This window comes from Acartia tonsa, chromosome 1, assembly GCF_053477335.1.
Source record: "Acartia tonsa isolate MP-2025a chromosome 1, ASM5347733v1, whole genome shotgun sequence".
NCBI classification, from domain to species: Eukaryota; Metazoa; Arthropoda; class Copepoda; order Calanoida; family Acartiidae; genus Acartia; species Acartia tonsa.
Window position 1 is genome coordinate 22,972,160 of NC_137260.1, and position 27,184 is coordinate 22,999,343.

The following is a 27,184-nucleotide window of genomic DNA, read 5'->3' on the forward strand; positions in this document are numbered from 1 at the left end:
TATTCATTTGAATCCGGTGGATAGGAACCGGTTCTCATCCATACGAAAAAACTATGTCTAGCAAATTATATTATATCCAGCTTTCTACGAATATAAAAATGTACAATCATAAGATTAAAACCAGTTTTTTTAGCCCGTGCCTTTGGCATTTCGGGGCTAAAAAAACTGGTTTTAATCTTATAATTGTACATTCTATATCCGCGGAAAGCTGTTTGTAATACGATGCGAGAAATAACTATTTTTTCATTTAATGAAATATAGAAGGATATTTTGACATTTCCTTATGATTAAAGAAAAAACGAAGTTTTTTCTCACGTAAAAACCAAAGCTAGCTTTTTCTGAAATATCATTTTAGGTATTTCATAAACTGTTCGCTAAAAACAATACGAAAATGTAAAATTTAACGAAAAGGTAGCAGAAAGACTGCAAAAAATGTGAAAAAATACGTGAGTCAGGAGTGGGGAGTAGAGTAACGTGACAATTATTGATCTTGCCCCTGATTGGTCCAAACAATATTTGTTCCACCAATCAGGGCCCACCCTTTTATTTTGTCTTCAGACATGGCGAGCCTTCCTGACCCTTTGAAGGTAATTTTTAAAAATACTAGTGATTTTAAGTGAAAATTGAATAAAATTAATGAAATTCTTCTATTTTATGAAAATTTACATCTTTTTTGTTATATTTTATTATCTAAACTATTTACATTAAGGTCATAATTAAGTCATAAGACTTGTTCAAAAATATGTAAAATAAATTGTTAGTCATGCACTAAGTAAATATTATGTATATGAAGCTGGTTTTAAACATTTTATAGGCCTTTTTATGTCCTTTCAAATGATTTCAAAAAATCAAACAATAGTAAACGCAAACTTTCTACATATTTTTTAAGATTTATGTATTTATAAATTATTTAAACAATCTTACATAGCTTTTTTTGCATATATACCTATTTACTCATTTATTTTCATTTTTTTTACTATTTTCATATTTAAAGAATTTCAGGTTAATTTTGTAGGGAATTTTTTTTTTCATGAAACTCTAAGCTTCCGTAATCTATTTTATGTAGAGTGTTGTTGGTTAATTATGTTTTCAATTTTTGATAAACTTATTACTAACTAAAACCCTTAATTATAAGCATAATCTTATCTTAATTACACTGCGGTGCTCTAGTTAGAGGTAGGTTGTGCTAAAATTCCGTAAAGGTGTAAGCTTTAAGGCTTAAAAAGGTGTGAGCTTTAAGGCTTAAAAACATTAGAAGAACGATAAAATTTATGTTAACTTAAAAATATTTTTTTTTGTCTATAGTTAATTCTTTTCAATAAGGAATACCTACACATATTTAGTGAATATTATAGTTCTACTACTGTTTTTAAGCCTTAAAAGTTATACCTCACACTTTAACGGAATTTTAGCACAACCTTTCTCTCCCTTATAATATTTTTTTATTTTTATAATGGATACCGACATAGTTTTTATTAAAGAGTTTAAACCTAAATTTTCCTAATTAACTCAGTTATTTCATTTGTAGATAGATTTATGTTTCATATTTTATAGGAAATATCCGTGTACGTTAATATAATACCTTTATTGTTTTTGACATTAATCTTGATTGAAAAAAACGGCCACTTTAAAGTTTTTCTTTGTAAATATCATTCCAGATGTTTTTCTTAAACAACAATCTACTCGTTTTTGAGAAGACTAATATTAACATGCTTAAAAGTAACTCTATATATTGTTTAGGTTGCCGGGCAGTACCTGCCTCAGTATGAGATCTATTGGAAGAGGTTGGACCCCGGAGACACGGGCAGAGTCGCCCCCCTCGAGGCTGCCAAATTTCTCAAGGCCTCAGGCCTTTCAGATCAGACACTTGGAAAGGTACCTTTGTCGTAAAAGATGTATTCTCTTTATGTTTTTTTTTTTACATACTTACCTACCTACTCCATTTTCTTTGATATTGTTTAGAAAAGTATTGTAAGGCGATGAGATTAAAAGGCTATTTTTATAGGGGGTGGTAAATTAAAGTTCTATAAACTTATTTTGGAAGATATGTAGAAATGTTATGTCTATAGCTAAGTGTAAATATAGCTAGTTTAGGTCTATAAAAAAGGGCTTGATTTTATTTTATAACATATAAAAAATTTAAATTGATGGATTTGCTAGGTATTGAATAGATTTATTCATTTAGTGAATTGTTTGTTACCCAAAACTTAAGTTATAAGCAAAAGTATCATATTGCAAATTATAAATTAAATTCTAAAGTTGCTTTTCATTATTTTCTCAGTTTAAATTACAAAAAATATTTAGGAATTGTAGTTTTTAATTATAATGACCATTGTATACTTAAAATAAAATTTATTCTACATTTTGTACATAAACTGTACCGGTGATGTTATGATTTATTTTCTAACAAAGTTAAGTTTAAAATACAAGTACATTTTCTTAGTGTTTCAACAGGTGTTTGTTGTTATTAATGCATATGATATTAGTGCAAATGTATTTTTTTGTGAAAAAGGGGACTATCCACGAACAAGAGCACGTGATTTTAAGTACCTTCCAGCATTGATCCTGAGTATTTTCTTTCAGAATATAATAGGTCACTATGAATAATTAATATATTGACGAGAAAATTTATGTTTCACCACTTCAGATTGGAGAAAAGTAAAAAAATGTCCAGCATTTTTAGTCAAAATTATATCAAACGTTTTGTTGAGTTCGGGGTGTCTTTAATTGTCCATGTTGTCAAATGATAAAAATTTAAAAAAGTCAAAAGCACATTTACTATATCTCATATGTATGTTTAGATAATGCTAATATGGATTAATTTACAATCTATATAACACGAGTATTCGCATATGTATCATCATATATCCATTTCTTAAAAGAATTAGCTTCATAAAAGTTTTCAAAATCAATTAAAATACCTAAAAAAAATCATGGTGAAACATAAATTTTCTCGTCAATACATTAATGATATATGGTGACCTATTATATTCTGAAAGAAAATACTTAGGATCAATGCTGGAACGTACTTAGAATCATGTGCTCTCGTTCGTGGATAGTCCCCTTTGTGATATAAGCAGCATTGCTTGATTGATCAAAAATAGATCTTTAGCAATCTAATATTATAAACTACCATTTAAAAGTCTTTTCTTGTGGTAAAAAAATATAACACCTTTCAAAATAGGTAGAATATGAGTAATATGCATAGCCAAAGTTTGTATATTGCATACCTATCCGTCTTGACACTTCATTTCACAAAATCCTATATTCCACCATTGGACCACCCCATACTTTGTTGTGCAATTATAAGTAAGTTTCAAGCAAACCTTTGTACAGTAAAGAATAATAGAAGGTTGACAAGGATTAGATGTGATTTAATCGAAATATATTCCTACAAATTGAGCTGTGTGTTTTTCCTTGGACAGTCTCTTTTCAACATTGCTGCCGTGTATTATTCCATTATAAGTAATGTTATGCTGGATATGGTTCATGAATACCATCAAAGAACAAGTATTTTTTTGAGAAATATAAGGGCATGGGGATTTTATGGATAATTCACTGGCTAAAAAGGGACTCTTCTGAATGATTTTGCTGACAAATACCATCAACACCTCTGAACTAAACTTTATTGAAACTTTGCAAGACTAGGCATTATCTTAAAATTAATGATCATTATTAAATTAAGATTTCAAGATTATTTTATGCATTTTTAACATTGATACATATAGGGGTTAATCATTATTTTGATACTTAGTTAGTCAGTTTGGATTTATATCGCTCATAAAATCGTCATTTTTCTTTCTTATCAAGTACCTACCTAGTCTTATTTTCATGTTTCATAGCTTATAAATTTTCTTTCTCAACAAATATTATTTCAGATTTGGGACTTGTCAGACCCTAACTGTGTGGGATATCTGGACAAGGCCGGGCTCTTCACCTCCCTCAAACTGGTCGCCATGAGTCAGGCAAACAAAGAGCTACTGGTAGAGCAGCTGCTGGATGACCTACCCGCCCCCTTTTTCGGCGACCAAACTGCGCCCGGGGCTAAGGTAGCAGCCGCCCCGCGCGGAACACCAGCTTCAAGTGTTAATTTTCTGGTAAAGCCTGAAGAAAAGAGAAAGTATGACGCGCTGTTCCATCAATTGAAGCCTGTTGGTGGTTTACTTCCTGGAGATAAGGTATGTAGGACGGACTGAGTAAAATGCTTAACATATTATTATTATGTATGAGACATCAAAGTTTTTCTTTAAAAAAGGTAATTCTTTATAAGAAGAATTTTGAAATTATTGTATAACTATGTGAAATGAAATTAAAATGTTCAGGTTCGAAACGTAATGCTTGGATCAAAATTGCCCATGTCTATTCTGGGAAAAATTTGGGATCTCGCGGATCAAGACAAAGATGGAGCTTTAGATGGGTAAGTTGAAATTACTTAGAACAGGGACGGTGAAAAATGAGCCTGATATCCGGTATCCAGCCAAAAAAAAGTATCCGGCTCAACCCTAGTTTAAATCTTTTATTTTTCTTTTAATTTCTACGGAAAGCTGTTTATAAGCAACTATTTCGATACTCGAGTACATACTAGGTAAAGTCTTTCATATAGTTTAGGTTAGTTATTGATAACAATAAAAGCTTCCTATTAAACAAAGGATTAGAGGGGAAAGATCAATTTTTGTTCATCGCGGTACTTGAATTTTGGAATGTTTAGGTTCAGGACAGGTTTTTTTTTACTAAAGGATATTAAATGGCAATAAATTCCCTTCAAAATAAAATGTGTTCTTTCAAGGACGTCCAAGAGGGGGGGGGGGGGTAAAGTGGTGATTACCCCCCCCCCCCCAATTTTTTTTTCATTTTACCCCCCCCCCCCCCATTTACAATTTACCCCTACCCTGGGTGTGCCGTAGTCACCCCCAACCATTTAGGAGGGGGTATTTACCCCCCCCCCCCAATCAATTTTGTGAGGGGGAAATACCCCCCCCCCCCCCCCCAAATAAAAAAGCTTGGACGCCCATGTGGTCTTTGACTCTAGAGGCTTGTGTCGCAATAAAATATATTAAGTAAATACTAAATAATAATTACATGTTTCTTTCATGCTACTCATAATCTAATATAGAATCGCAAAGCGTGGAATTGCATATTTTACTTCTCATAAAACCTAAAGATACAGGAATAGTTCAATGACGATAAATCATCTCTCCCCCCCCCAAAAAAAAAAACTTAAGTAAAACTATGCGTTGGTTAGAAAGCTGATAATAATTTGAATAAGATTGAGTTGCAGACAAATTTAAGTTCCAGTGTCCCTCCCTGGTAAAAAAGGAATCAAGGCTGAGCTTTGTTTATTTTGTCATAATATTAAAAGAACACTTATATTTTTTTTCTTTATTTTGAATTTTTTTTCTAAATTCTTAATTGTTTTAACATGTTTTGATTGGAATTGGATGCATATTTAGTCAAAAACGGTCATTGAATTTTAGTAAATAGTTATTTAATAATACTTATTATAAAATGATATTTGATTATAAGTGTAACAATAAAATAAGCTTTTTTAAAATACTTTAGCACCTATTGTAGGTATTTATTTTTCTTACATTTTAAAGACTTTCCCTTGTTGAGGTTTAATAAACTTAAACATGAAAACATACCTACTTAGACTAAATTTCAAATTAATTTTATTAGGTACTACCTTCACATTTCATACCTAGTTTTGAATTTGATAATAATTTGGCACCTAAAGAAAACTTGTTTTATCTCCAATCTCAAGTCCTCATAAATATATAAGTCATTTTAAATACCTATAGTTTATTTACTTCATTACAATGTGACATTTTTAAACAAATATTTTTCTATAATGGTCATTTTTGCCTGGCAGAGGGGAGTCAAATATTTTTTTCTTTATTTGTAATATTTCCCCTATATCCTACATATTTAGGTTAATTTGATTAAAAATGGGAGTTTGAAATGAACACATGTGTATTTAATTCAATGATTTTTATCTCAAAAGTGTTATTAAATTGATCATGTAATTTAAAAACAGTTTCATACATTGTTTTCTGTTATACTTTGTATTATGTTGCGTAGTTACTTCATAATTTACTCAAGTATTTAGCATCTTAAGTTTGACGAAATTGTTACCTTAAATCATTCAGACCTTAACTTGAAAATACAAAATCTATATTCAACGTTTACAACTGTTCTTAGTCCAATTTAAAAGGATTAAATGTTACTTCTATTTTTGGAAGGTAGTGTTAGTAAATATCTATAATTTCAGGTACGAGTTCACTGTAGCAATGCATTTAGTTTACAGAGCTTTACAGGATGACATGATCCCAGATCAGGTAATTTTAATGTCCATTAATCAACATTACGTCATTGTATGTCTACAGAAACATCTTAAAAGGTGGTAGGGCGGATGTGCCACTTTTTGTGACCAAAAACACTAAAAAACTCAACCAAAAAGGAGTTACAGCTCTGAACATTGAACAACATTTAAGCAACTGTCATGTCAAATGTCAGTGTTGTAACTCTTCTGCTTTCATCCTTATCTCCCTTCCCCCCCCCCCCCCCCCCTATTTTAATTAGGCGTTATTAGACCTTTTGGAGTAGTAGTATTGCTTCTAAATAATGACACCTGCAATACTACCAGAAATTATAATAAAATGAAAAAAATTATAAGATTGAAGTATTTTTTGTTTGGGTTAACAATAATCCTTAATAGGGCTCTACACAGGTCACATAATGATACAAATTAATTGTGCTGAACCTTAAAAGAACAAGGATGACAACATCCATAAAAGCGAATCACTGAAACAGTAGGAAAACGGACATTAACACTTGTATAGTGTCAGAACTGAATGATCATAATATAAATGTATAAGAGTCAAAGCAAAACTGTAAGTAAATTTGTTGAAAAACTGCTTGTTTCAGGAAAATGTTTATGGACATACTTACATTTTTAGGACTTGATTATAGAGTTGCTTCGCTTACTACATTATACTTTGTTGTCCCAGGAATCAATATACCAAAAATCAGATCAATCGGATGATTAGATCACATAAAATTTTGTTATTAAAAAAGTAAAAAAATCAACATGTTTAAAATGGACGTACGGACATTTTGATGATGATTATAGAGTTGCTACGCTTTCTAAATCGTACCTAACTATTAAAGGAATCAGCATGCAAATTTGAAATCGATAGGACAATTCTAACATGCCTAAATTAACGAAAAAAGCTATCCGTTACGGACGGACGTACGGACCGATCCTAATTATAGAAAAGCTTCGCTTTTAAAAATGCATTGACACTTGTCAATTTAACAGTTGGCACAAAAGTTTTAGGTAATAGTTTTTTTTCTGCAATTTCATACAAAAGTGGAGGCTTTTTATTTTATAGAATCATACAAAAAAATAGATATATTTACTGAAGTGGAATGTGGTTATTTATATAACCATTATACTTTCCTACGTTTGTTTTGTAGTAATCAATGCCTTGCTAAGTATGTCTGATTAGCAAAAGGATTTTGCCAGAGAAATAGGGATAAGGAAATATACGTTAATTTATATTATTTCTCAAAGTAAAAATTTTCCTAAGAATTAAATACCTATTCTTAGTTGTATATGTTATTTTAATTAAAAAATTTATGTTATTTTAATTAAAAAATTTATGACCATATCAAATTGAAGATATTATCAAATATAAATATCTTATTTGTACATTATGATATATTCTTATTGACCTCTCTTGAACCTTGTGAGCCTTATTGTAGCACTTTATAATTTTTGTCATGATATAAAGAGATTTTACCAAAGTATACACTGTTTTTTTTCATGTTTATGACACTTAAGGAGCAAAAAATAGGATTCAGATAGTAATTTAGTACTAAAGATTGCATCTTCCCTAATATTTTCGCCAGTGGCGTGCGAACCGAAGGGGGCATTATGGATGATTGCCCTATCACCTAATACCTAAAACACCCTTCATAAAATAAAACATATTATGATATTAAAATTAAGGTTATTCTGACAGGCAAATAAAACGGCATTTTGTATGAATGTACATAATTGTAAGATACTATAATACAACCTTAGAAATATGTTTTCTTATATTGAAAAGGAAATATTGTATGTAGATCACAAGTATTATTGAGGTCTGCTTAGATATTGGTAAAACTTTTGGCAGTTTCCCTCCATCTAAAAATGGACCACCAACAAGCTGAAATGGTTATTTAAAATAAGGGTGAATGCTCCACAGGTTTAAGCTCTCTTCAGTAATAATACACTTTACTAATTGGGGGGGGGGGGGGGGGTATTTTTTCCACCAATCATTTCGAGTGATTACACTCGCATCCTATATGCTGATAAACAAAATTACCCAGTGTGGGCATACAAAAAACCCACCCAAAAAAACCCACCCAGGGTTTTTTAAAAAACCCATTGAAAAAAAACCCAAGGTTTTTTGGGTTTTTGAAAAAACATTGAAATTTCACGTTAAAATTTACAAATTAAACCTCTATTTACTCAAAGACTAGGATCTAATAACATTTTAAAGCAAATTTTACATAAAAAACGTAAAAAAAAATATGAAGTAAGGGGGTGGGGGGTTTAATGCAACCATCTCGTAATGAATGATTAAATGGCACTTAGAATTCGAATTTTGATCAGAAATTTTGCATGAATAATCCTTGGTAAGTCTATTTTCCCTAAATCGAACAAAAAGTTGGAAAAGTAATGGCTAACGGCTGGCAGCTCAGATGTTTTGCCATTTTTCGGCTATCTTAAGAACAAATTAGTCACAAAACCTATCTCCACATAAAACTTTTTGTCGCTCAAAAACCTTATCAAACGGTTCTAGCCGGTTGCTGTAGGTACTAGAAATTTTAAAAATGGTTATTGCTATCATTTAACATGAATTAAACCAAAATATGTTTTAAAAAGTTGATTCCTACGTAATTAATGATGAATTTGCCCTCAAAATAGGCAAAAAACGGCTAAACTGCTGAGCCGCCAGCCGTTACTTTTTCCAACTTTTTGTTCGATTTAGGGAAAATAGACCTACCAAGGATTACTCATGAAAAATTTCAGATCGAAATTCGAATTCTAAGTGCTATTTAATCATTGATTACGAGATGGTTGCATTAAACCACCCCCCTTATAAAAATTATGCTCTACATATTGTTCAAATGTTTATGAAATTACTTTCTCTCAAAACTTAATTTCAGAAAACGCTTTGCTACTAAATTGATGATATATAAATTGTGTAAATTACATAATCATAATTGATTTTTAAACTAAAACATAACAATTTATGAAAGGAAATAGTTACAGTGGCGTGCAGAGGGTTTTATTAAGGGGATGTAAAAAGGGGAATACCTTAATAATTTCTGGGAGGGGGGGGGGGGGACAGCTTAGGAATAGAGGAGGAGGTTCCATGTTTTGAAGCTTTTAACCTCCCCTCCCCCTTAATAGAATATTTTGTGCACCGTTGCTAATAAGGGTTTATAATTGATCGAAATGCCAGTTGTTTTCATTATCTATCTTGTTTATTGTGAAATCTTGCTTACCTTTTACCTACAACAACATAAACATTAATATTTCATCAATATATCAAATGTATTTGACTCCTAAATGAAAAAACCCAATAAAACCCGAAAAAACCCAATAAAACCCAGGGTTTTAAGGGTTTTTACGGGTTGGGTTGGGCTTTTTTAAAAAACCCTGGGTTTTTCCCCACCCTGAAATTACCCCTTCCTTTAGTAGATTGAAATTATTGGACCAATCATTAAAGATTTAACAAATGTACCCAAAGTTTGTTAGCCAACGTATAAGTTAACTTTAATATACAACTTTGGGTACCAGTGTAATTTATAGTCCTATTTCCCCTGCCTCCCTGATGAAACTAAACTTTTCAACAATGGAATCCTGTCCTGCACTAGACTTGTGTACAATTTATATTAGTTTTTTGTTGTCAATGTTGATTATATCGGAAAGTAAGGATGTAGCACAAAATAATGGTAATCTTTATAATAAATGTGTAGGATTTCAGTTTTGGTGGCTTTACCTCATCTTGTTTTTTCAGGGTAGCTTTATATATGCACTAATAAGGGGAGAAGGGAGGTGGGGTTATAGGAAGGGGAAACATTTTTTTAAATTATTTTTCTTTAAATATAAAATACGAAAAATTGGTTTGATTAAACCTCTGTGGGCAAAGCCCCTAGAGGCTAGGGGCGAAGCCGCTAGTAGATTAATATGCAAAGAAGATCTTTCGATCTATCACCACATCATATTTTCAATTATTTTTCTTTGAAAATATACAGTGCTTAGTTGTTTTAAAGTTAGGGGCGAAGATACTGATTCTTTCAAAACAAATATCAATGAACTAAAAAATCTGTCAAATTATAAAAGAAAATTGCGCAACTTTTCTTTTAATTTTCAAAGTGCATTGAAAATGATTATTTAAGAACTAGATTAACCACATTTGAATTCTTATTGCTTAATCAAACTATATTTATGTTACTCGTTTAAATGTATTTTTGGCCAATTATTTTAAATTAAGAATGTTAGAATATTAATAAGTTTAGGTACTTGGTCTACTAAAATAAACTCAAGATTTTTTGATACAAAATGGATAAATCATTGATGCAAATATTTTTTTAGCTCTTGACCTTATGGCAATTCTGAAAATTATTACTTTATTTTTGTTTTCTTCTTCAGATACCTATTTTTTTAAATTTTACAAATCTTTCTAATATACTAAAGTACACACATGTTTACTTTATTGATAACCTCAGCCCTGTTATTGTTATGGCATGTCTTACTATCTCTTCATTATTATGTTTTAATTACGAAGAGAACTAACAAAAGTGTTACCTTTTTATCAACAGAATTTTGTTCATTTACACATTGATATCTTGCCCCCTCTGTTATTATAGTGGCAAGTGTCCCACTAATGATGTGTATATTTAGTAACCAACAGAGGTCCTTTTTATATATCCGAACTTGTTTATATATCTATACCTTACCCCTCTGTTATTGTTATGGCAAGTGTCCCACTAATGATATTTAATTTAGTTACCAGCAGAATTATCAAAAGAGAAGGTGCCCGCCTCCCTCTCAGCCCCCATTGCTCTGCCAGAATTACATAATGGATCTGTTCCAAGGGTAAGTAGCCATTTTGTACAAATTGTGATTGTCTTTTGTATTTGATCAATAGGATTGTTCCATGATAGGTTTTTGATTTATAGATATTCGACTTTATTAGTTACATGAAGATATAATTAAGGTAAATAAGATTTTAACCATTTTACTATTAATAGTAGGTAAAGCTGTTTGTTTTTCTCTGATTTGAACTGAACATTCAGTTGAATCCTATTCATGGAACAATTCCTGTTTTCTATTTGTTATTTTTTTTAGTCTTTGTCCTTTTTTTTATTAATACATTAAGAATGTTTTTTTTATTTTTTTCTGATAAAAGCTATTTTTTCCCTAGTTTTAAGCACTTAATTTGCATGTTTTCTTCTTACCGTTTTTGTATAATTTTTTATATTAGGTATTATTTTTGTCCTGTCCTTTTTAAAAATGGTTATAGCTTACTTGGGGATTGGTTGAAACGCAATAAATTGATAAAAAGCTGAACATGTAAATGGAATATTGGACATCCTCATTTCCTTTCATCTTTGTCGAAATTATAAATATGACTAATTAACACTTAATATTATATTTTTATCTTTACACCTTAAATATTATTGTTTCGTTTTATCTTTTTTGTTTTGTTTTGTTTTATTTATTTTTAGTTTGTTTTATTTGTTTTTAGTTTGATAGTTTAGCGAGTGTGTTCGGTTCCCCCACGTCACCAGAAAATAATAATAGTTTAGCCACAAATAATAGAAATTTTCAACTAGCACAAACTAATATCCCCAGTAATGTAAGTTTGCCATTATTTTTAGAAAGTGTGCATTCACTTCCGTAAATATCCGTAGCGTGTTTCCTAATTGCCAAAAAAGCTGATAATTAAATAACAAGTGTTAAAATTGAGGAGGCAAATAGGAATAAGCAGTTTGTTTTGTTTATTTATCTGCATTTATGATTATTTGATAATCTGAAGCACTTGCGGAGGTGAATACACACATCGTTTTTTTATTTTTTATTTAAAAATATTGTATTTTTAGCTGTAGCACACAAACACTAATAAAAACTTTAACATTAAAGAAAAATGGGATTTTGACAAAAGAAGGAGTAGGTTGCGCTAACAATCCGTAAATGTGTGAGTTTTAAGGCTTGAAAATAGTAGTAAAACGGTAATATTCACTAAATATGTGTATTTCTTACTGAAAAGAACTATAGACAAATTTTTTTTTAAGTTAAATTTTTATCGTTCTACTACTGTTTAAACTTAAAACTCACAACCTTTACGGATTTTTAGCGCTACCTACTCCTACCTTTTTCTTCTTCAAATTATATATATTTTCTTATATATTTATGTGTAAATGTGTTTTATCACTTTATTACATTTTTATGCAAACTTCTAATGTTTATAAATTACACATTTATGCATTAATATAATAATATTTAATTTAAATTAAACGACAACGTACATTTTCTAATTGCTACCTAATAAAAACTTTTAGTGAAATGCTATACGAATTCTCTGTTGAATTAATTGATTTGTGTTTTATTTTAGCCGAATACTGGTGTACAGGCAGTACCCTGGGTGGTCAATGCTGGCGACAGACTTAGGTAAGCAAAATATAAATCTTAATCTTACACCAGATTATCCTGTACTCTATAAAGTAAAACTTGTAGCTGGCTAAAATAACGATTACCCATCACCATCCATCCGAACTGACCAATAAATGATAATTATGGTAGCAATCTAAATTGACGACATTTTTTCCCATGTCATAATATCCACACATATTCTATATATCCATTATTCAGGTATGAAGCTTTGTTTAAGCAGACCGATAATGACAAGGATGGATTTGTTTCTGGAGTAGAGATCAAGAATTTATTTCTTCAGACTGGCCTTCCACAGAATATATTGGCACACATATGGTGAGTATTTTATGTTCTATTGCATTCCCCTCTTATATCGTTGTTAACGTCTTGTATCATGACAAAACTGTGTCGAGTAATTTTTTTTTATTCATTCTTCTGACTTTCAAACAACCAATAACTATTTTCAAAAAATTGTATTTTGTATTGCAATTTTGAAAACTCTGTTTAATTCTGTATTTTTATCTATATTATACATACATACAGGGTTCTAATCGTCAAAATACCAATATCTTGTTTAGTTATTTTTCATACTCCAAATGATTTTTTGTTGTTAATCACATTGTTTATTGGGTTCTAAGATGGTTTATGTGCCTAATTTATCCTTGGGCTGTGATTTAGAAATTTGAAATTACCGAAGATTTGGAATGTTTTTTTTCTGGGTAAAGTCGGGTCTAACTTGGTTTAGAAAGAAATTCTTCAAAGCAAAGCTTTAAACTCAATCTTAACTGTTTAGTTTTTTGGCTGTATTAGTTGCGTTCCATATAAACCTTTAATATTTTGTTTTTTGTTTTTTGTGAATTAAACTTAAAATTATTTATTGTTTGTAGGAATTTGTGTGACATGAAGCAAGAGGGAAAACTTAATCCGGAGCAGTTTGCACTGGCCATGTACCTTGTACAGCAGAAGCAGGCAGGCAAGGATCCTCCTGCAGCCCTCACACCAGATATGGTACCACCCAATATGAGACCAAAGGTAAGTCCATGGGAATTTAAATTTTTATAATGTAGGTATGTACACAACAGTCTTCTTTAGTGTTATTTCTTATCTATTTTCCTTTATGCAGGGTTTCGGATCCGGATCCGGATCCGCAAGGATCCGCATATTTTCGAGTCCAAGGATCCGGATCCGGATCCTTGGACTAAAAAAAATGCGGGAAAAAATGGAAAAATCTACCTAAATTTATATAAAATCTCAGACATTCTCTTGATGAGAGCCAATCTTTAAGGTTTAGGGTCAGACTTGAAAATTAAAAGTATTTTTGACTTCGAATTAAAGAAAAAATATTTTGAAAAGTTTGGTGATTTTATTTTTATTGTCAAGGATCCGGAACCGGATCCGGATCCGCAAAAAATCAATGCGGATCCGAAACCCTGCCTTTATGAAACATTTTTTGGGGGAAATACCCAAAATTAGGTAGGTAGGTATTATTCTGTACTTAATTATTACATTTTAAATGATAAAAATCATTTATAAAAGAAGAATTAATTTTTGTCTTTGAAGCCGTCAGATTTTTTTAAAGAAAAAATCCTAATTTTTATTATTTATCCTTGTTTTCATTGAAATATATAATATTATTTCTCATGTTCTTACTACTAAAAGCTAGCTACCTTTTTACTTAGTACACATTAAAACCATGCTTAAATAAATGTCTTAACTCGGACGATTTTTGTTGGTTGTAAAAGAAAAGGTAATATTTAAATTGACCTAAAGCAGGAAAATTTCATGAATATAAAATGAACTGGGAATGATGAATTGCCTTGGAGTTTTTGTATGTATTTAATTTTAAATTCATATTTTTTGTTCAATGCAGTAAAACTCTGATTTATATTAAGCATTACTTTTATACAAAACTTGGAAATGAAGGATATTATGAATATAACTTTTAAAAAGTAGGTAGATACATGGATTAGAAATATAACAAAATTATGCGACTTCTTGCAAAAATGCTCCCATTTCACTGACAATATAATTTGATTGCAAGAAAATTCGAAATAAATTTCATTTTAGGAGTCTATGGTTCAGCAAGGTCCTAGATCCGTGTACAATAATCCTGAACTGGAGATGATGGCCAGAGAAATTCAGGTAGGTTTTTTTCTACATACGAGGTTGTTTATTTGGATTAAAATGGTTTTAGGTGTTTTTCTTTTTTAACTTCTTTCTAGTTAAGTCTTTAACAGACTTGTGCCTAGGGGAGGCTAATAGTGTCATAAAGTTGAGGCTAAATAGTAAAAAACAAGGAGCTTTGTTCTAAATCTTTAATGTACTTGAAGAGAGTTCTTGAAAAGCCGTTTAAGCTCCGCAAAAGTTATTTTTATCAACGCGCTTATGAAAATTTTTTTTTTCTGTAGGAACTGATGAAAGAAAAGATGGGACTCGAAAGAGAAGTTCAGGAAGTTCAGTACAATATCCAGGCTAAGGGTACAGAATCTCATAGTTTAAAGGTAAATAATAATAAACATATGATATAGTTTAGCATATCCAGGCTAAGGGTACATAATCTTATAGTTTAAAGGTAAAAAATAATAAACATATGATATAGTTCAGTACAATATCCAGGCTAAGGGTACAGAATCTCATAGTTTAAAGGTAAATAATAATAAACATATGATAAAATTCAATCTACTCAATGTATTTTAAAAATGTCTTTCATGATTTTAAATAAGAAATTTGAAAGGTTCATTTAATGTAAATTGAAACTTCTCAAATATAAATTAAAACTGCAATCCTAACGAAGGACTAAATAAATATTGAAGTACTTTAATATTGTTTCATTAAATGTTTCAAGGGTTTCGTTCATTTTTATTTAAAAGTTCTTAAGTAAGGTGGGATTAGGGTTTTAAAAGTAATTTTGTAAATCTTTTAAGTTATGTCTTAGATATGAAGGTATATCTTAAAAATCGACTTTAAAGTTAGTTAGGAAATCTGTTTTTTTACCTTTTTGTTTGAAATTGATTTTATTATTTTGTTTATTCAGAGTGAGTTTGATACACTGAACTCAACATTGACACAGCTGACAAACCAAAAGAATATTGCACAGAAACGTCTGGATGACTTAGACAGCCAGGTACAGATAGATAAATTCATTAAGTTAGCAAATAAGATAGCTAGACATTTAGTTTGCATGTTACTTATTAAGATTATTTTAGCAGTTTTGTAATTAAGACGGAGATTAAAAATTAAAGCTTAATTTACTACCTATTAGAGAAATAGATTCACATCAAAGCTAAAGATGCTTATAAAATATAGATATATTTTAAGACTTACTCCTTTCCCTTTTTAATCTAATATTGTCTTTGTATCCACAAAGGAGAGTGGATGGAGACATAGGATTGAAAGTTTTACTGTTACCCATAGTTTTTAAACACTGTCTTTCATAGGTTGTTTAAAATTAGAATTGTCTAAACTTTTTAACTAATACAAAATATCAATATATATCAACTTATCATTTTCTTATTCTCTTGGTGTCCACTCAATTCTCTACAATCTAATATTTAATGTTCGTTTTAAATTGATTTTAGTACGATTTTTAAATTTCTCGGGAACCAGAATTTAAATTCAAATAAATCTGAAAATATTTTAAAGATTTGCTTTTAATCTCTGTCTTATTTTACTTTGCACAAATTTTATAGGTATGATTTAAGTGTATTTTATTTAATTTTTAGTTATGATTTTAATTAAGTTAGAAACGTCAATGATATCAAATTTATTTCTTTATTAAATATTGCATGGATTATTTTTATTATGGAAAAAACTAGTTTTCTTCTTTTATATTTAGGTTCTAAATTTTATTTTTATTTATTTATTTTATTTTATTTGTTTTGTTTTGTGTTATATAGAAGTCTAGTGTGCACGATGAAGTTAACGGGTTTAATGAAAAAATTAAACAGGAAAACTTAGAGGTATGTTCACTCAATTAGACTACTCGACTATTTTATTTTGGTTTTCAGGGAACGAGATGAATATTAGTGATGGCAATCCGTCAAATTTTTGGGCCGGATTCGGATTCCGGATTCTTAAAAGAATCCGTCAAAAAAATGGCGGATTCCTTGCGGATTCTGGATTCTTATTTTTGGCGGATTCGGATTCCGGATTCTAGCAGTATTTTAAAAGGATTTTAATTTTTTTTTTATAAATTAAGTGCTACATAGTACATATGTCCTAAAAATTAATGTTCTTAGTGTTCTCTATAATTCACTTTCGATAATCGAACCAGATTTCAAAGATTTTATATGTAATGATGATAATCTTTGCCTTCAAAAAGGGAGATTTGAAAGAAAAAAACTCAAGACGCTAATTTTAGCCTACCAATTAAGAATCCGGAATCCGCTATTAAAAACGGATTCCGGATCTGGATTTCAAAATTAGCCAAAAAATTGGACGGATTCCGGATCCGGATCCGGATTGCCATCCCTAATGAATATATTACATGATTATTTTCTTTTCATTCAGTGTCAATTTAAATCAACGCTTCACACATTCGTTCGATTTTTTTAACAAACAGCAAGTTTTCCTAGAAACTTCGATATGATAGCGCTGGCAATAAAAATTGATTTTTTGATGTCTTGAATAAAAAAATTATTGTCTAGGTACACATTTTAATTGAATTTTATTTTTGAATGCAAATTATAATATCCATTATGTATAAAACTACAAAATAGGTCCCTAACAAATAATTTTATTGTTAGATTGAAAAGTTACGAGGACAAGCAGATGAACAAGAATTAAGTTTGAAAGCACAGGTATTATTATAGGCTAATAGACTAGAATCTAAACCTATCCCAGGACCTATGTGAAGGTACCCTTAAATGGAGAGCTCAATCTGTTCAGTAGTTATTGATATCTTATCCCTCGTGAAGATTGTAGATTAAGATTGGTGGAACAGCTTGGACACTAATACATTCATAAATCAACCGAAATTCCCATAGTTACTAAGCCAATAAATGACAGAACGCGCTTTAAAACTTTTGGCTCTGAGAATTTTTGCAATATTTTTAATTACATTATTTAAAACTGTAGGAAGAAGAGGTGAATAGTAAGAAACGAGAACTAGAGCTACTGGTACAAGAGGAGAAAGAATTAAATCTAAACATAAAGAACAGTCAGAGAGAGATGGAGAATATGATGAAGACACTGGCCGATATTGAATACCTTCTTGGAGAGACTAAGTAAGCATGAACGTTTATTTGAGAAAAAAAAGTAGGAGACTTAAAGGGAGGGTTTGTAGAAGCATATTACTAGATTAGCATAGGTTAAGTTGGCTGTATAAAAGCTTTCCTGCGTAATGTTTTCCCGTAGGTGATAGGCAAAACTTTTGAAAACTGGAAGGTAATTCATAAAATAAAATATGGGCATGTGATTACTGATTAAGAAAGATTAGTTATTTCTTTCATCGTATTATAAACCGCTTACCGCGGATATAGAATGTACAATTATACGATTAAAACCAGTTTTTTTAGCCCCGTGGTGCCGAAGGCACAGGCTTGATATAATACGATGCTAGACATAGTTTTTTCGTATGGATGAGAATCGGTTCCTATCCACCGGATTCAATTGAATACGAGAAAAATGATTCTAGGAATGACCTCTATTAATATATTATTTTTAGGGGCAAATTAAATGATTGCGAAGACGCGGTAGAACACATGAACGAGGCTAATGCAAGATTCGACAAGGTATTAAACATTACCACTGGACCATATGGGTTCTGTTGTGGTTCAATCTCCTACACACAAGAGTCATATTAGTTAACAAGTCTTCTTTTTTTGTGTGTAAAGCAAAGGACCAGTTTAAATGAGATTTATTTGTTCTTTTCAGATAATTTTTATGCATCTAGATCCTTAAGGGTTTACACAGATTTTAAGTGATAGAACACTATTTTAGAAACTAGCGGATTCGCCCCTAGCCTCTAGGGGCTTTGCCCCAAGAGGTTTGATCAACCTAATTTTTGGTATTTTAGATTTAAAAAGAAAAAGTTAAAAAGAAAATTTTTTTTTTTTTGGGGGGGGGGTCATTTTTTGGGGGGGTTGGGGGTGTCCCACCCCCCAAGAAAATAGCTTAAAACCATCACAGGACCAGTAGGTATATTCCCTGAAGAGTAGAGCCCAATCGGTTCAGTGGTTACTGAGATCTTAAGCTTCAGACGGACAGACAGACATCGTTCTACTTTGTATTATAGATAACCCTCTTGCAAATCAATATATTTCTTTTTGTCGCATCCGGTTTTGTAAGAATTTCATAATTTTTCAGGTTATGGCCTCGGATGACGCCAGCGAAGCACAGAACGTGCCAGACATTTACCTGGAGCCCATCAGGATCAGTCTTACAGAGCCGGACTACAGCCGACTGGACAAGCCAGTACGTCCGCCACTACCGCCAGCCGCCGGCGCTTTATCGCCCATGACGAACGGAAACGGTGTTGCCGGACACATGTCTTCTGGGACTATGTCGCCAGAGTCGAAAGATCCAACGGCGTTTTTCAGCAATGATGACGCGTTTGCAAGCAACGCAGCGGCTAATGATACGGTAAGTTACTGGATTGTCGAAAAAGATGAAACTACTCTACAAAGTGTAGTAAGTCTTGTATTTGAAAATCTTTTATTAATTTTCAAACTATAAAGATGTAAGACGAAAGTGCCCTTTATAATAAAAGAAAAGGGTTAAAAACGTTAAATCTGGTTACAGCACTGTTTTTTGATTGACAGTTGTAATAATGTAGCACAATGGCACAATTTGAAAAGAAAAAACTGCAGTTAACAAGCTAAATATCGCGGTTCCAATTCCTGTTTTTTTCTAGACAAATATTAGCAGTATTAACTGTTTTTGGCGGTAGCGACAACCGTTTCTCTAGTTTTACTCAGAACCGCATTAAAGCAACTGTCCTGCAAATTTACAGCTCTGTAACTTATTTAAACAGAATTAGTGTTTGTTTCAAAAATTGACACTGCCATCCAACCTTTAACATCTTAGTTTAATTTTGTTTATTTAACATCTGTTTCTCTTGACCGAATAATAGTTACATTTATTGAATGACTAGAAATGTGAGTACATTTAAAATCTGTTGACTTTTGGGAATCTGATATGATTATTACCTGTGTATTTTAATTCATGTTGGATTTTCCTAGTAAAAACCTTTTTCATAAAAATACGTTTCATTAAATTCATTTATTTAAATTAAATTAGTAGATATTTCAAAATTTTTGTGTATTATTTTTTTTATGTGACTAGCATGTATTTTATTTTGTTTGCATGATTTTTTGTGTTCTTTAAAGATTTATTTAGCCCAGCCACTCTTATTAGTAAATGATCTAAAATGTTTACTTTTTAAAACTTCTTAAATGAAGTCTGACAAAATAATTTCAAAATTTAGCAGTAACAATATGCAACTTATTGTTTTCTTTTTCATTAAAAAATTGTTAAAAAAATACATAACTGAAATATTTTAATTTATGTTAGAAATTCGGTGATCCTTTCGGAAGCAAGCCAATTGGTGGATTCTCAGCTGCTAATAATAATAGTGCATTTGGAAATAACTTTGCATCCTCGTTTGCTTTTGGTTTTGTAAGTTTTTATTTTGTTTTCTTTTATTTATTTATTTTTAGTTAATTTAATTTATTGGATCATGGAAAGAAGCCGAAGTTTTCCCGAAAATAGACAAAAATTACCTTCAATCGATTTTACATTAGATTGGCTACGTATGAGCTAAAATAGATGTTAAGGTGACAATCTAAGGTCTATCTCTGATATTTTAAGTACTCTCAGTTCGTTCTAATCTTTTTTAGACGTTTTACTCTTACAAAGTGGAAAGTACAAAGTACTTAAAAAATCAGATTATTCCTAGGTTATGTCGATTTATTTGTAAAACTTATTGAAACGATTAATGGACGCCTAAACATCTATCATAGCTCATTCCTAGCCAATCTGATGTTAACTCTAAGTAAGGTAATGTCTGCCCTTTTTCGAGAAAACTTTTTTCATGACCTATTTTTTTTGTAAGAATTTATTTTCATTTGTTTTAATTTTTTTCTTCAGATGATTTTTGATTTAAAATAAATGACCTATATTTTTAAAGGACGGTATGGATACACCACCCGTTCCTGCCCCACGCCCCAACGACTCGGACTCGCCGACGCCGGCTCTTCCACCAAAAAGCAACGCCGCACCGCCAAAAAGGCCACCGCCTCCGAAACGCCCACCTCCGCCCAAAAGTGGACCCGCTATGCCAGAGCCTGTGCGTCCGCCGCCACCCAAAACGGCGGGATCTACGCCCGCGGATGCTGATCCGTTTGCAGAAGAGAATGCATTTAACGGCACCCCAACGAGCGCAGAGCCTAGTGGTGGCTTTGCGGATTTTAGCGAATTTCAGGTAAAATCTTATTTCTTTAAAATTAGCTCGGAGCCTTTTTATAATTCTTATCCTCCTTATGATTTTATCTGTATGTTGGTCTGTCTGTCCTCTAACCTCTTATAAACTGTACAGCTCGTATTACAATTATCGGGGAAGTGTATTAATCCAGAAAAAGTTTCAGGTTATATGGCAACCCTAAAGAAAGACTTTCATCCTTTTTCCAAAAAAATAATTTCACCCTTTCCCTTTATGCGAAACCCCAAGAGGCTAGGGCCTTACTCACTACTTGAAATAGTATTAAAAACTTGTTAGCGATGGTCTTGTTAAAAGTATGAATCAAAATTGTATAAAATTATGGGTTTTTTACTTACTAATCTATAATATTCTTTTCTTTTTCACGCTTACAGTGATTAGAGTAAGTATATTTTTTATTCTTAATGTTTGGTGATTTTATGTATGCGACTGCAGTAAAATTAATCCAAATCCAATTTACAGTTTGTTTTCCAGTAAGATTCTAAAGTTTATAACTTTATACCTAATTAGTATTTTTCTAATTTTAGTTAGGTAATATTATTTCTGGCAAAATTAAAATAACATTTTTTGCATGTTATTCAGAAAACTTTAGTTTTTTCAAATTAAAAAAAAATATTTTTCTTTAAACTTAGCTGTTTATAAGAACTGAATATTTTTTTGCATATCATCGATTTTCCAATATTGAATGTTATAAAACAATAAAGAATAATATATTATGTTATTTTACTTTGCAAAGTGCAATAACTGTTTTGGTAGGTGATAAAGCTACTATATTATATATAAAGTAAAACCTTAAAATAGTTAGTCAATTAAATAACATAAGTATCTGTTATAAATGTTAAATCTAAAACAAGAATTGATATATTAAAATCGCATAAAATGATTTTTTTCTGGTTATTTTAAAAAATTTTAATTTACTTAATATTTTGTGTTTTAAAAACCTTATCGGATATAGAAATATACATGAGAACAACTTAAACTTTCAATCAATTTCTCATAAGAATGACAAAAAATAGCCAAATTGCTTTAAAATACATACCTATTACTTTTTTCCTGAAATTTTATTTAAAAAGACTTGTTTTTACTTCTGTAATTAACCAGTTTTAGTTCATAAAAATAATTTACGTTTCTAATTTCAGTCAAATAAATTTACCGACTTCAACACCATGGACACAAATAGGTAAGCTACAATTACAATATTTATTTTATGTGCAATTTTTTTGGCACATAGTTTATTATATCCACATAGCGCGTTATGTTCGTTTAAAGATTGATCTTAACTGTTTATATCATAAGCTAGAGAAAGACAACAAAAAGAAGAAACTTTTTGAGCTTATTTTTATTTACATATGCAAAAGAGATACCTAACTAAAAATGCAAAAATTGTATATAATCTTTTTTTCAGAATATCAAAACCAAGCGGTTTGGACTTTTACGAAGACCCCTTCAAAGACACAACCGTTCGCTACGCCGATCCATTCGGCATGGAGGACGGAGACGACCCGTTCGCCAGCACCCTCAATGGCGGTTCACCGACAAAAGCGCCGACAGCGGATCCGTTCACCGCCACAACAGACTCTAGCACCAGTGGCTTTGTGTCGGATCCGTTTGGTGGTTCATCCGCCGGCAATAAATCTAGTGATCCATTTTCATCGCCTGCTTCAGCGGTGGATGATCCGTTTGGTGACTTTTCGCTCGGCGTTACCGGCGGCAGCGGCGGTAGCAAATCAAATACTTTGTCTAGTGATCCATTTGGTAATTCAAAACAGACCTTTTCTAATAATAATAACGACCCATTTGCGACTCCGCAAAAGACCTCAACAGTTAGCACTAGTAGTAATAGTAATACAACAGACGCATTTGGTCAATTTGCAAGTGACCCGTTTGGGGCAAAAAACGACCCTTTTAGTTCTGCGGGTTCAGACCCGTTTAGCGGTGGCGGTAATAACGGATCTTCTGATCCTTTTAGCGCATTTTCTACGTCAAATTCGAGTAATAAAAGAAATAATTACGACAGTGATCCCTTTGGTAGCAGTTTTAGCAGCGGCTCTGCAACGACAGCTTTTGGTGCTTTCCCCCCTCCAGTTTCTGGCAGCTCTGGCGGCTTCACAGCGGCTCCCTTTAGTTCAAGTTCTTCCAGTAATGATCCATTTAGGTAAGTAAAAATAATAATTTATAATATCTATTTGCCATATAATTTTCCGTTTAACTATTCCTAAACTAAAAGCTTTTACGTAATTTACTGTTTAAAACATGTTAACTGATGATTTCTTGGACTCAATTAAAAAATGCTAGAATAGGCGGTATATTATGATTTATTAGAGCATAGTAGTTCCAATTATATGATAGCTTCTTATTTCTATTTATTTTAGTTTAACAACCTTAACCAACCTGACCTCTAAGAAGGAAAGTTCAACAGCCACAGCAACAACCAGCAGTACAATAGTTCCCACACGGCCTCCGCCACCCTCTCCAGCTGCCATAACCAACACCCCCACTTCACAATCATTCAGACGGGGCAGCGGAGGCCCCGGGGTCTCGAAGCACGCCCTAACCTCGCCCACGTCTAGCGGGAAGAAAAAGCATGGCGGGCACCACATGCTGCCGGATTTTCTTACTGGTTCGCCGCTCTCCAAGGGCGGGGATAAGAGTGATAAGAAAAAGGACAGCAGTGGTAAGAAGCATGGTATGTTCCATATTGGTTCTCCATTGAAAAGAAAAGAAAAAGAGTCGCCAAAGTCTGATAAAAAGGGGGCCAGCTCACCCTCCCCTCAAGAATCTGATCAGGTTTGTATTCCTTCTACATTAATATTTAAGACTAATTTGTGTGAATTATATCGTTGAAAATACAATAAAAGGATTTGTAAATATGCATTCCAGAGTAGGTCAATATTTTTTGTAGTAAAAGATGCATTTTGATTATAAGGTTATGATGAAGATGGCATCTGATAGGTCTAAACGAGAAGAGGCTGAGAGACTTAGAAGATTACAATTACAGGTTAATTTTTTTTCTAAAGTCAAATATTCCTACATTCAGTACCTACACTTTATTTTCTATTGAAAAAATAATGGGGGGGCGGGGGCTTCCTAGGTACTTTGAAGGAAAGTGCAGATCTAACTGATAAATATTAAATTTCATGAAAAATAAATGAAAATTGAAAAATAGTATATTCACAAAAAAAAATATTTAGTTTCACTGCTGGAAGGTGCTTAGAATCACTTGCTGTCGTTCATGCATAGTCCCCTTTTATTATATAAACTAACATGCAAAAAAAAACTATCACATTTCATATCATAATTATTCTTATCCTTCACAAAAAAATTAAGGTTCAACAATGATGACAACACCAATAAAAGCGAACCACTAAATTATACAAAATTAAAAATCTTACATTTATAAACTAAGGATAAGAAGTATATGTTACAGACGTACAGAACTATCTAAATAAAAGGTTCGCTTTTAGAAATCCTCCCTAATATTAACCCTGTTCTAAAAGAGAGGGGTAGTTTTCTGGTAAAATCCGTAAAGGTGTGTGTTTTAAGCTTTAAAAATAGTAGTAGAACGATAATATTCACTAAATATGTGTATTTCTTATTGAAAAGAACTATAGACAATTTTCTTTTTTTAAGTTAACATAAATTTTTATCGTTCTATTACTGTTTTTAACTTTTAGCACATAACCTTTACGGATTTTACCAGAAACCTACCCCTCTCTTATTATTTTATATTTAGGAAGAGCAAGATCTAGCCTACGCTATTGCATTAAGCAAAGCAGAAGCTGCAAGCCTTAATCAACAATAGTTATCCATTATCCAGTGACAGGGATATACAATCTCAAGATAATAAACAATGTTTCACAAATTGAAAATATACCTACATATTGAAACAATTTTTTTGTGCTATAATTTTGATATTTTCGGTTTTCATATTCCTGTCATCGATAGCATTACATAAAAGCAATTTATTATTTGTTACGGGTGCACTCTCCCTCACATTTCCCATAATTTTAATTCGTGGATTTTCCTTATTTATTTTAAAGATTTTACTTTTTTATTTATTATGCACCCAATAACATTTACTACCTAGTTTATTCTGTGATTATTTTTATTCCAATATATAAGTATATCTAGCAAATTAATAATTTTATATTTATCCTTGTTTACTGGTTTTATGTCGTTTTAACCAGAGCTTACTGTAATTGTCTGCTACGATTTAAGCTGTTGTGATATTTCTTAAAAATTTTGTACCCTTGGAAAAAGTTATGAGTCGCATAAAATATTAAACCTAAAAAAAAATAAGTTTTCCTAGCTATTTTTATAGTTGCTTCCTAGACATTTGTAAGAATTGAAAAAAAAATGCCAAGAATTGATATAGCACTGAAAAATAAATTTCATTAGATAACTAGACAAATCAATACTAGAAAATACGGTTACTAAGATTTATTTCCAAAACTGTGCTTTTTGTACTCTAAAGAAATAGTCTTTGTAACTGTAATTATAAATGTGCAATGCGGGACTATAAACCTATAAGATTGACTTTATATTTTGAAATAAAAAGTGCTATTAGTACTTTTCCTAGACTTTTTAACTATTGCATAAAACAATGTTGTAAGCTTTACGATTCTTTTGCAAAGAAAATAATAAGATTTTAAAAATACATTAAAGTAAATTGTGGCTTGTTTAAAAAGTTATCATTTTAAAATTCCAAGTATAAAGTAGTTGTTTCTCTATGTTTTATTTGAATATCATATCAAGTGATACTAGTTAAAATTATACAATTTTTGGTGTCAGGGACATGTGGAATATGCTTTGGTCAATTCAAGTAAAACTAAACTTATCCAAGAGCCCTGATTATTTGTAGTTTTAATATGAAACCATTTCCCTATTTTGATTTTACTAGTTGTTAAATTTAATAAAGTCTAAACAAATGTAATACTATTGATTGTTGATATAAAAATGCCTAAAAGTCTTAGTTGTTAAGGCTTTAATAAGTTTGATGTTATGTAACTGCTCATATGCGTATTGTATTTGTATTTTGTTCCAACAGTAAAAATTAGGTTTTTAAAATTGAGCATTGTCAACCAAAAATAGTTTTTTTTAGTTAATCTTACTGCCAAAAGTAAAATAATATGCATGTTATTTTAAGCAAAAAAAAGTCTCTAAAAAATATAATATAATGTCATCAAAAAGGCCTTTTTAATTTATTGTTTTTAAATCCAATTGTTATGATTCAAAAATGGTGTTAAGGAGGTTGAATTTCAAATTATTGTAAAATTATTGATAGTCAAATAAGTTGGGACATTCTTAAGTATTAATATAAAAATTGTCAATAATATTTATACTACTTAAGTACGGCCCTGCAGCTGAAAAATAATACTCTCAAATTTTAAGTTTTGTGAAAATTAAATGTTAAAATAATGTTATGTATTATGAAAATAATTAGATTGGAAATAGTAAGGCAGGTATTTTTTCTGTTATTTGCGTTTTTTTAACGGCTAAACGACTGACTTTAATACAGCCAATTTTTGCGCATCAAATAAAAGTCGATTTTTTTGCGCACGTTTTCTTAAGCTGCGCCCGGAATGTGCATCGAAAAATGGCTACTAAAATAACACCAAAAATGCATATTTTCGGGTCTTTGCTTTTTGTCGTTTTCTTTGTTGGCTTAAATATGATTATGATGTCTGAAATAAGATTGTTGTCAGCTGATCATCTGCCATAATTCGCAGACAAGATACCTTCCTTTGTATGTCTTATCTAATCTAAAATCTATGTTATTATTTATTTGTTATTGAGAGATATTTTCACTAACTGATGTGACCACATATTGAACCAGTAAAAATGTAATTATTATAAAAATATTGAACTATTGAAGAAAAAGTAGCCAATAAAACTGCATTTTAATAATTATTTTAGTGTTCATTTTTCTTATCAAGACTTGAATAGAAGCCTAAATTTTATATCAGCGTTGCTACTCTATGACTGAGATATGTCCGTAAAAAATGTATATTTTACTTGAGTTATTTTAAAGTACT

General features: G+C 31.1%; 1 protein-coding gene across 7 annotated transcripts; it reads left to right on the top strand.

The window, feature by feature from the left end:
- Positions 1-432: 432 nt before the first annotated feature.
- LOC145315156 (uncharacterized) lies at positions 433-27,059 on the top strand. Of its 7 annotated transcripts, XM_080155200.1 has the most exons (25): positions 433-587; positions 1,741-1,875; positions 3,879-4,178; positions 4,323-4,417; positions 6,269-6,335; positions 11,066-11,155; positions 11,808-11,918; positions 12,675-12,730; positions 12,932-13,048; positions 13,600-13,744; positions 14,780-14,854; positions 15,121-15,213; positions 15,747-15,836; positions 16,609-16,671; positions 17,458-17,511; positions 17,789-17,937; positions 18,378-18,444; positions 19,019-19,294; positions 20,225-20,329; positions 20,841-21,134; positions 22,289-22,329; positions 22,555-23,304; positions 23,522-23,936; positions 24,076-24,147; positions 24,883-27,059. In XM_080155200.1, the coding sequence occupies exons 1-25, from the start codon at positions 561-563 to the stop codon at positions 24,949-24,951; spliced, it is 3,756 nt and encodes a 1,251-aa protein (XP_080011326.1). In that variant the 5' UTR covers positions 433-560; the 3' UTR covers positions 24,952-27,059. The 7 variants fall into 7 exon arrangements, with proteins under 7 accessions (XP_080011326.1, XP_080011337.1, XP_080011331.1 ...); XM_080155211.1 differs by lacking the exon at positions 20,225-20,329; XM_080155205.1 differs by lacking the exon at positions 16,609-16,671.
- The last annotated feature ends 125 nt before the right edge of the window (positions 27,060-27,184 follow it).